Source organism: Solanum tuberosum, unplaced genomic scaffold (genome assembly GCF_000226075.1).
Source record: "Solanum tuberosum cultivar DM 1-3 516 R44 unplaced genomic scaffold, SolTub_3.0 scf00363, whole genome shotgun sequence".
NCBI classification, from domain to species: domain Eukaryota; kingdom Viridiplantae; phylum Streptophyta; class Magnoliopsida; order Solanales; family Solanaceae; genus Solanum; species Solanum tuberosum.
Window position 1 is genome coordinate 553,848 of NW_006239298.1, and position 10,876 is coordinate 564,723.

The 10,876-nt window shown below is 33.4% G+C and overlaps 1 protein-coding gene across 1 annotated transcript; it reads right to left on the bottom strand.

The window, feature by feature from the left end:
• Nucleotides 1-573: 573 nt before the first annotated feature.
• LOC102596285 (chitin elicitor receptor kinase 1-like) lies at nucleotides 574-4,961 on the bottom strand. Its single transcript, XM_006361831.2, has 12 exons — nucleotides 4,291-4,961; nucleotides 3,974-4,007; nucleotides 3,863-3,867; nucleotides 3,572-3,730; nucleotides 3,073-3,212; nucleotides 2,763-2,852; nucleotides 2,111-2,198; nucleotides 1,836-1,987; nucleotides 1,668-1,759; nucleotides 1,402-1,537; nucleotides 1,153-1,251; nucleotides 574-1,058 (listed from the first exon to the last, which is right to left on the bottom strand). Exons 1-12 carry the CDS (start codon nucleotides 4,910-4,912, stop codon nucleotides 966-968), a joined length of 1,710 nt encoding a protein of 569 aa, XP_006361893.1. The 5' UTR covers nucleotides 4,913-4,961; the 3' UTR covers nucleotides 574-965.
• Between the last annotated feature and the right edge of the window lie 5,915 nt (nucleotides 4,962-10,876).

Genomic DNA, 10,876 nt, shown 5'->3' on the forward strand with positions numbered 1-10,876 from the left:
TCGCCTATTATACTCTAAATTTATTATTTTGAAAAAGGTATAACTTCTTGAAAATCTTAAATTTTTATTTCATCAATTTCATAATTAATAGGGGTAAAATGGTAAACTGACTATGTCAATAATTATTTTCTTAATAGGTGTGTTAATTCAAAAATAAACAAGTAATTAGGAATAGAGGCAGTATGTTATAATGTTATTTTTTAATGGAGCATATTCATTATAAAATGATAATATAAATTTATGGACATTTTTAATAATTTTTAAAACTTATGGATATAAATTATATTTTTTGAAATAATCAAATAATTTTGGAAAAACTTGGGGCCAAACATATGGTGAAACTTCACCAAAAACTTTATACAATTAAGATTTGTCAAAAATATTTGAGAACTTAAAGGTCAAACGCTAGCTTAGATAAAAAGTCTTTATTTCTTTCTTAAACTTCGTGCCAAGTCAAACTACCTCAAATAAAATGGGGCGGAGGGAGTATATAGTTTGAAAATCCAAATTTATCAAAAGGAGAAAGACAGTAATTAAATCTAAATCTAACTCATGCAAACACTGCATATTACATTGGGTTATGTACCAAAATCAAGATTCAAGAGTACCTCATTCTTAGTATACAAACAGAAATACATTGAAATCATGAAGCTCCAATACAATAATACGTATTTTATATTGAAGATTCGAGCCTCTGCGATACAATCAGCATGCAAGAGGAGACAAAAATGCTGCTGCTTGGGATTGTAATGTGGTTGGCAAAATATGAAAACTACATAGTATCTTATTAAGTACTTTCTTAGGTAGTTGGTGACATTTTGGGCTCTTCTCTGACTGTAGTGAAGTGATCCCTATAGATCTGTTGAGCCTAACACCTTTAAATACTTTACATTATGTAACATGATCTTGTTTCTGCCTTTTGATCTTAATTTCCATAGAGTGAAAGCAACATATCAATCTGTCAATCATGAGAGCACCATAAGAGCAACCACTACTGATTTCATAGTCGGTCTCATTTCAGGATTCTTCTCCGTACAAGCTTTAGCAAGCTGTGCCATCTGCAATAGACAAACCATGTGTTGCTTCAAGTGGAAGCAGAGAAAGAAAAGGGGGTAACTAGCTAGTGCAATAATTAAAGAGATATAATTGGACCTTGTAGACTGAATCGAGGGGGTAGTCATCGTGGAGTTTAGGGTCTATCAATCTGGAAATGGCTTCAATTTGATTTGAATGACTATAAGCTTCATCAAACTACAATTACCACAGAACAATCACGATTAGCTCATCGTCTGGTTCAAACTAAAAGTGTCAGATTTTAAATGCAGAGGAGTAAAGTTTATGTCAACGTCATCTCAATGCCAATGAATAACATTCAATGAAGAAATTTGAAGAAAAAGTTACCAAAGCAACAAGGCTTCTTGCTTCATCAACACCATCTTCCTTGACTACTGCGTCCTTGGACGAAATCAATTCATAAAGGACAACACCAAAAGCGTAGACATCTACTTTACGAGAGATAACTCCTGAATGACCATACCTGCAAATTTTAGCATTTGTTACTATTTTGTATTAATTGCCAGATTCTCTATTCAAGTAAAAAGGTTTGAACAGCTGAAGCTACACATACTTTTAGACGCGCTTTATACAGTGAAAAAAAAAAAACTTACTCTGGTGGCATGTATCCAAATGTACCCATAAAACGTGTATTCAGAGTTGGATTTCCACTTTCAACAAGTTTTGATAAGCCAAAATCTCCAATCTGTGAGTGATTAACCAGTTACAAGACTAGAGAAGTTGTTGAAACACAGAGAATTAATAGAGGACGTTAAAGATACCTTTGCATGAAAGTTCTCGTTTATCAGAATATTTGCTGATTTAACATCACGATGGATGTAAAAGGGGATGGTGTGCTCGTGTATATACTCAAGACCTCTGGCTGAATCCATTGCAATTTGCACCCTTGTTGACCATGTCAATACGTCTTTCCCTGTAAATAGATTTACCAAACAATTAATCTGTAAGCATATAAACATCACAAATACAAATAAGAAGAAAACCATAAAGAATGAACTATTCCATCATATTGCTATAGCTAGTAGAGTTCTCGTACCACGAAGATGTTGGCTTAGATTACCATTCTCAATGAATTCATATACAAGGAAGAGGGACCTCTCAACACAATACCCTATCAAGGACACCTGCATGCAATTCAGCATCAGATGAAATAGTCAAATGAGAAAACAAATTAAGCATAATACAATCACATTTGAGTTCCGCACCAGATCAATAAAATGATATACATGCATTTCGATACTTGTAATTTAAAGTGCAAACATCCTTCACATTCTTAGGCATGCGCTCTCTTCATGGACATATTTTCAAATACGGTTCCCTTTGTAAATTGAAAATAAACTCCTACAGGATCTATCAATACCCTCATACTATAAACTAAACTTGCAGCTTTACGAACTCAATGTATATGGAGTAGAATGATTAAAATAAAAGGGGTGAAAATTAGTAAAACGACATGCTATGAGTGAGAAAATCAATTTCTTTTCCCTCTCTTTACATTTCCTTCAAAGCAATCAACTAAATAAGCAAAACATGTGAATTCCAGGCACGGGAATGCTAATGAAGTTCTAAAAGATATTGCTTAAACTTCCAATATCTGGCATTCAATACTTATTATACTTGACAAAACAAAAAAAATAAAATAAAATTATAAGCAAAATAAAACAAGTGACAGAAGATATTGATCATACCAAGTTCAGGTGATGAACACGCGTCAAAATTATAAGTTCAGCAAGAAATTCTGTTCTTCCTTCCCGATTCATTCGCTTTATTGCTGCTTTCTGTAGTTTTAAATGTAGAATTAGCAGAGACATTGCTACCCTTAATAACACTGTTTTAACAGCTTTTTCAGTTTATTTTAGTTGAGACTACTCAGACATCTTACTTAATCAAGTGCAAGAATGATCGAATTGTGTTCTCCTTACTGATTTTGCAATATATTTCTAACAATAGATAAACAAAACTTTGCATCATGGGGAGACAAAAACATGAACTGCAGACCTTGCCTCTCAGCTCCGCATAATAAACAGTTCCAAAGCCACCTTCTCCAATCTTATTCGAAATGCTAAAGTTATCAGTCGACTTAGCAAGTTCTTCATATGAAAACTCTACTGATTTGTCCACATGTATGCCCGAAAGACCTGCTGAAGCACCATCAACAAGGTCAGTGCCTTAGGCCACATTTATTAGAATATGTTTGGAGTAATAAACTAAGCAAGTTCTAGTGGTTCTTCACACGGATCAAACATATTGCAAGCACATTGGGAGTAATAAATCTAGCATTAGATACCTCCATGAAGTTGAAATTTGATAATGAATTAGAATATTGGCTATCCTAAAGGACAGGGTTGAAAGAATTTTTGCTGGTAATCGCAAAAATGCTTAATTTAACATCCATGATAGACATTTTCAACTGGAGGCTTCATTCAGAAGGAGATTTGAACTCGAAATTTGGGAAGAGCAAAGAAGTAGAAAAAGAAAAAGGAAGATTTACAATTACCAGGACTAGGTGGATGGTATTGACCAGAAGATGCTGGGATGTTTGCTGCAACCTTTTGTTCCTTCTTTCTATAAATTCCCACATAAATGATGCCTACCAATAACGAAACTCCGGCTAGTGCAGCTACTGCTAATGCAGCTATTGTTTTACCTGATGAGCCTGATGAGACACTCATACAGAATAATCAATATGCTTACATTGTACAACACTTCCATCAACAACTTGATTTGGGAGCAAGAAGCAATAATGGAGGAATCAACACAAAATAAAGAGAAGGAAAGGGTAGTCCACCTTTTCTGCAAGCCAGGGGAAACATGGATGACCAAATAAGTTAAAGAATATGCAAGCATGTCTTAAGATAAGGTGCTCAATGTATAACTACTTCAAATCTGAAAATTGTACCTGGTTGGTATAGGTGGATAATTCCCCAGTTTATCTGCATAAAACAAGTATATACATAGATAAAATTGGATTTACAATCAAATATAATATCCATCACAACAACAGCAACATTGTACAAAAGACACAAATCATTAAAAACAGGATTTTCTATGCTTGCCTAAATTTTACTTCAGCAGAGTCTGTTTGCATTGCGATTCATGCTATATGAATCTTCACAGACCATGTTACTTCATGTAAGTCCGTCTCAGTCCAATATTATATAAAAGAAAAAGCTAATCTACCAAATACTCTTCTTCTTTTCTTTAATCTGAACTAACCTTTGCCTGGAATGTACAACAACCCACTGCCAGCACTGAAATTCACCATTGGATTGTACATTTCTATCAGCCTTGAGCTAGTATTAGTCACCAACGCGATATAACTCAAATTTTCCCCTGGCCTCATCGGATACGTGATAAACAATCCATAATCCTTTGACACATCTTTATTCCCACAGGAGCAATTCACAGTCACGTTCAAGGTCACATGAACGGGTATATTGTTTTCCGGATAACTATTATCCCTCATCAACAACTCTTTATTCGTCAAACTTGAATAGAGCCTTGTGGCGATGAGATCATAAGTGTCATTGGCACTAACAATATAGGAAAATACATGTCCCAAAAACTCACCATTATTAAGGCAATCACAACGAAAGGGAACGTTAACTCTGGATTCGGTTAGAATAAACGTGCTTGTGATTTCAGTATTCCAGTCAAGGATATCATTGGATGGCATGTTGTCAAATAGTTGGGATATTTTAGGGAGGTCCGATTCGGGCCAGATGAAGAGGGAAGCTAAAGCTAAATCACAGCCATTTATGCAACTACATGTTGTGCAATTTGAGAATAAGTAAATCAGGACTAGGATTATTATTGATCTTCTTCTAAGGAATATCATTGTGCTGAAGATTGAAGGAAAAAAGATTGTAGTCTTTCAACTGATTGTAGTTGAAGTACTTATAAGTACTGTACCTAAAATTACTTAAATTCAGTTGAACCAACCTACTTTACTTTTAGTATTTTTTTTGCTAATATTCAGCTACGATTACATATTCCTAGAAACTTTGAGAACAAAGAACAATCAAATTAAAAAATCGACTTCTGCTTTGCCACATCAGGCTTGTGCAATTTTTTTTGATTTCTCATCCGATGTCTGATACCCACATTGGAGCCCAACTAAATTCGAATTCACGTCAGGAAGTTCCGGTAAAACGCTCCCTAACAAAGGCGACTCTATACCAAGCATGCTCTAATCTTTGGTTTGTTGTCTTTTAGTTCACTTTTCTTTAGTCACCAAAAGAAAAAAAGGCTTCTATTATTTTTCACATTTCTATTTTTTGAAGAATTGTATTAGGTGAACAAATAGGAAAATGAAAAAGGAGGGTGGTGAATGGGAGGTAAAAGTGTGTAAATGGATTTACTATTTAAGTGTCAAAAAAAATAGAATGGAGTTTTACGCAATTATTATTGGTTGTGTGTCCCCCCCTGTTAAACAATTTCGTTGTGAACATGTACAAAATATTCGGCAAGTCGATAGTAAAAGCCACTTTGTAAATTCGATTTGAAATGGTCCAAGTCAATTGTTGATTGACGGGTAGTTAGTCACCAGTCACCACTAACTAATAGTGAACAATTTAAAATTTTACAAAAAGAAGAAAAATCGTCCAAGTGGACTTACTATATAGGAAGAAAATCCATTTTTTTTTAAATAGAGAAAGACATTAAATTTATTTATTTTTAAGATTATTGTTGAAAAAGTTAAACCTATTACTCAATTTTTACCTGTACCTAACATTTACAGACACTGTTTTTGCCATGATATATTATAGACCACAACTTCACTGGTTGTGGAATGTGGACAACAGTTCTTATTCTAACTTATACAAGCACTGTACATTAAATTTGGTCATGCACCAAAATCAAAATTTAAGAATGCCTCATTCGTAGTATACAAACAGAAAAACATTGAAATCATGACGCTCGTTTTATCTAAAATATTAATTAGACTGATTTTAAGAGTCGCCACTTAATTTTTAAAGTAAAATTAAGAAAATCATTATTTTCAAAAGACTAAAACAGAAATCTAATGAAAACTTAAAAGGGGTCCGGGGTTCTTATTAGTGTTCTAGGAAGGGTTTTAAAGCATCTAGAACACCCGCTAATGGGGTTATCCGACAATTAACTATTTGGCTAAAATAATTTAACTTAACTTGAATTACAAAAAAATGAACTATTTTATAGTTAAGACCATTTTAAAAGGGGAAAAGGAGAAATATTGGAATACTATCTAAGTTAAACACTTTGATAGGTTAAATTTCAATATTATAGGAAGTGAGTATTTAATTAGTTAATTTTTAGAAGATTAGTTCAGAATGACTATCTGTCGGAAAATTGAATCGTGATAAGCTTAAGATTAATAGTAGGTATTGACAAGTAAACAAACACAATAAAGAAAGGAGGGAAAGAGATTTGGGCCCTAGTTTGGTCAACAATTTGAAATTTTACAATAAGAACAAAAATCGTCCAAGTGGTCTTACTATATAGGAAGAAAATCCATTTTATTTTAAATAGAGAAAGACATTAAATTTATTTATTTTTAAGATTATTGTTGAAAAGTTAAACCTATTACTCAATTTTTACCTGTACCTAACATTTACAGACTGTTTTTGCCATGATATATTATAGACCACAACTTCACTAGTTGTGGAATGTGGACAACAGTTCTTATTCTAACTTATACAAGCAATGTACATTAAATTTGGTCATGTACCAAAATCAAAATTTAAGAATGCCTCATTCGTAGCATACAAACAGAAAAACATTGAAATCATGACGCTCGTTTTATCTAAAATATTAATTAGACTGATTTTAAGAGTCGTCATTTAATTTTTAAAGTAAAATTAAGAAAATTATTATTTTCAAAGACTAAAACAGAAATCTAATGAAAACTTAAAAAGGGTCCGGGGTTCTTATTAGTGTTTTAGGAAGGATTTTAAAGCATCTAGAACACCCGCTAATAGGGTTATCCGGCAATTAACTATTTGGCCAAAATAATTTAACTTAACTTGAATTACAAAAAATGAACTATTTTATAGTTAAGACCATTTTAAAAGGGGGAAAGGAGAAGTATTGGGATACTATCTAAATTAAACACTTTGATAGATTATATTTCAATATTTTAGGAAGTGAGTATTTAGTTAGTTAAATTTTAGAAGATTAGTTCAGAATGACTATCTGTCGAAAAATTGAATCGTGATAAGCTTAAGATTAATAGTAGGTATTGACAAGTAAACAAATACAATAAAGAAAGGAGGGAAAGAGATTTGGGCCCAAGTTTGGTTTTTCTGTCCACCTGGACCAATACTTGGGCTTAATTTTTGTTTTGGGACCAAAGGCCCAATATTTAGTACTTGTCCTAGACTAATTTTTGAAATTTGTTTTTCTTTGGGCCTTAGCCCAATTTTTGTCTCCTTGTACCTGACTTAAGGGCTAACAAATAATAATAATTACAATAACTGGGCTTAGGCCCAAAAAATAACAAAATACAAGCTGAATTTTGGGGATATTTAGCCCATTTTCAATGCAAGGTACAGTGTATACGACTGATGTATATCGTTGTATATTATGCATATCCGGCCTTTTAATCCGCTTCAAACACCTGTACATCGACTTTAGGAAATCTATTCTTTGATTTCTTGATTCAGTTGACTCGTAAAAGAGAATCGAGCCTCCTTGGCCCATTTCAAGATGCAAGGAGGAGGTCCATAAGGGACTCGGACATATTTCACATGCATAAAAATGAGACAAAATGTAAGTAGCCACCCATTAATTTAATGAAAGGAAGTCAAATAAAATTGAACCAACATGCTGCAACTTAAAGTATTGCACAATACAGAAATGAACAATTCATTTTGAATATGACAAAAATCACAAGCCAAGACATCAACCACATAGCTACACACCGGTGCAAACAAGACTTTTTTAACTTATAAAAAAAAAATACTAACACAAAGTGACTAGTAGAAGGAAACACAATATCAAAGATGGAGACATGAGTCGAACTTCCGCGATAATCATTTAAGATGCAAACAAACAAGCTAAACAAATCTTATTAACCTATTAACAGATAACCTACAATAACTTGACTAACAATGCTACCCTACTCTTAAGTGATTTTCTTTTTATTTATTTTTAGAGAGAGAGATTAAGTCAAGTTTCAAAATATATCAGTTAACCCAAAGTATAAAATAAACACATCTACAAATAAAAGCATAATAAATCAAGATCAATGCAAAGATTTAAACTGGTCTGAAGCAGTAAGCAGAAGAGTATGAAGCAAATGTCAATAATGAAGATCACTGATATCACAAAGAGAATGTCACTGACTCGAGTTAAAATGTGATATTTTCGAGTAAACATCTGATTGTGGCAAAACTTGATTAAAACACATCATATTAGGCAACAAGACGATGAAGACATTCAAGAAATAGATAAAACTACACGGTTAGAACAAACATGCGACTATATCATCTATATTAACCATAGTAGCTTATTTGAGAATTTAAACTTACATGAATAACAATGTCAAACAGTAACAACTCAAACACAGCACGCCTGATATCGATAAAATTTAGCAGATCCTTGAATATTACGACTAATCCACGAAAACAAACTCAGCACAACGATTTTCCAACGCTAACAAAACACAACAGGGAAAGAGATGAAGAGAAAAGCCAGCGGAGAAGAGGTTACCTTTTTTTGGGCCGCGAATGGAGACGAGAAACTTGAGCAGAGGAACGGGACTTCTACCACGAAACTTGACCACGAACAGCGAAACGGGAGACCTGGATAGAATGTGAGAAGTTCTCTATGCGGGAGCGTATTTCGAATGTGTTACTACCTTTCTTAATCCTTTGCTCTATATTTCCCCTTCAATTTTTTTTCCAACCCCTAACAGTGAAATAAAATGGGGTTTATATAGATGGGAAAAATTGGGGTTTGTTTTTTTTTGGGAACCCGGGTGAGAAATCGGATGAGGACAAGAGTGAAATAGGAAATTTCATTCTAGTCCCCAAATTCAAAAAATTTCCAAGGACCAAAAAAAAGCTATCCTTTTGCACAAGAATTCAACCAAAATCCCACGAAATCCGGATGAGGGGGTAGCGCGGACGATTTGGATCGATTCCCTCTTCCTTGTGTTTGACGTGGCGCCATCTTGTAGCCACAAGAACGATTGGACGCGGCTGGCAGGGCTAGAACGAGTTGGTGGCAGGCGCAATTGTTTTTCTTTCCGTGGATTCCGCCGTTTGATTGCTACTGCTTTGACGTTTTGGACTACTGCGTCTGGGTCCTCTTTGTTAACGTTGGAAAAATGGGCCGGGTCGATTCTGGCTGGGTTTCGCATTTGGTTCACGCAGAGAAGAAGAGAAAAACGCAGGGGTGGGGTCGTTCGGCTACTGTTTGCTATATTTGGGACTGTTGTACGTATGTTGTATTGTTCAATGGGTTTCTGGAATGGGTTTCTTTTGTGAAGGGAAAAATGGGCCGGGCCGGGGAAATGAATTGGGGTCGGTTGGGAAATTATTGGAGTGGGCTATATAATCTGAAAATGTTTTTGAGGTGTTAGGATGGGAGACTGGAATTGCATTTTAGGCCAAAATTTGGTCTTGTTAGAATAATTGGGTTTGGGCTGGGAATGGGTTTGCTGGAATTATATGGGTCTTCTTTTGGTGGGCTGATTTTTCATGTTGATCTGAACATGATGGAAGGCAGATAATATTGAATTGGATTTTAAGAAGGGTAAATCACATAAATATGCTATGTTATAACAATATTTACCATCTATGGCAACATACTTTTTCTAACTAAATATAACATTTTTTTGGAATTAAGAAAATTGTACGGTCTTCGCCTCTTTCTCAGGCCTTTTTCCTCTTCTTCTTTTTACTCTTCTGCTTCTTCGTCTCTTTCTCTGACACTATTTTTCTTCCTCCTCTTTTTTTCTTCTTCTTCTTCTTCTTTGAAATTTTCATTTAAATAACTATCCTCAAATCAGTTTTTTCCCATATTTCACTATTTTTATCCAAAAACAAGATGAAAAGAGGAATAGAAAGACCGAAAATTTGTACAAAATCATGTTTTTAAGCAGAAATTTTAAATCTCTAAAATTACAGAAGCAAGAGTTCACCATTGATGATCATTATAAAGCTTTAAATTTTGAATTCATTATTTGAATTTTACGAATTTGTGATTAGCTTGGATAGGTAGTTCGTACAAATAATTGAAAATGTCGTTTGGAGTTTATATCTCAATTTTAAGAGGGTTTGATTTAGTTTATAATTGATTTTAGGAGAAATATTAGATTGAAATTCGAAAAAGGTAAAGTTTATGGAACTGTATCGCAATTGTATTAAAGTTGTATTAGATATGTTTCATAATTGTATTAAAATCATGAACATATTACAAACTTCACTCCTTTTTTTAGTGATAACATCCAAAATGATTTAAGTAACAAATTTGTTATACATTTATAACATAGGCACAATACATATTGCAAACATCACTCATGTTCGAAATACAAACCAAAATAATTTGTAAGACACATATAATACATATTTTATTCATGAATAATACAAGTTTAATTCTGTCTATAGATTATTGTCTTGTCTTTCGTTAGTTACATTTTGCATTGCTAATTTTCTTTTCTAATTCAACTTTAATATTTATGTAATACACTTCTAACACAAATTTAATTCATTTTGTAGTTTATTATTTGTTACTATTAGATTACTTGTTTAATTCATTATTGATATAAGTTTAATTCACTCTATAGATCATTGTCTGGTGTTTCATTAGTTACATT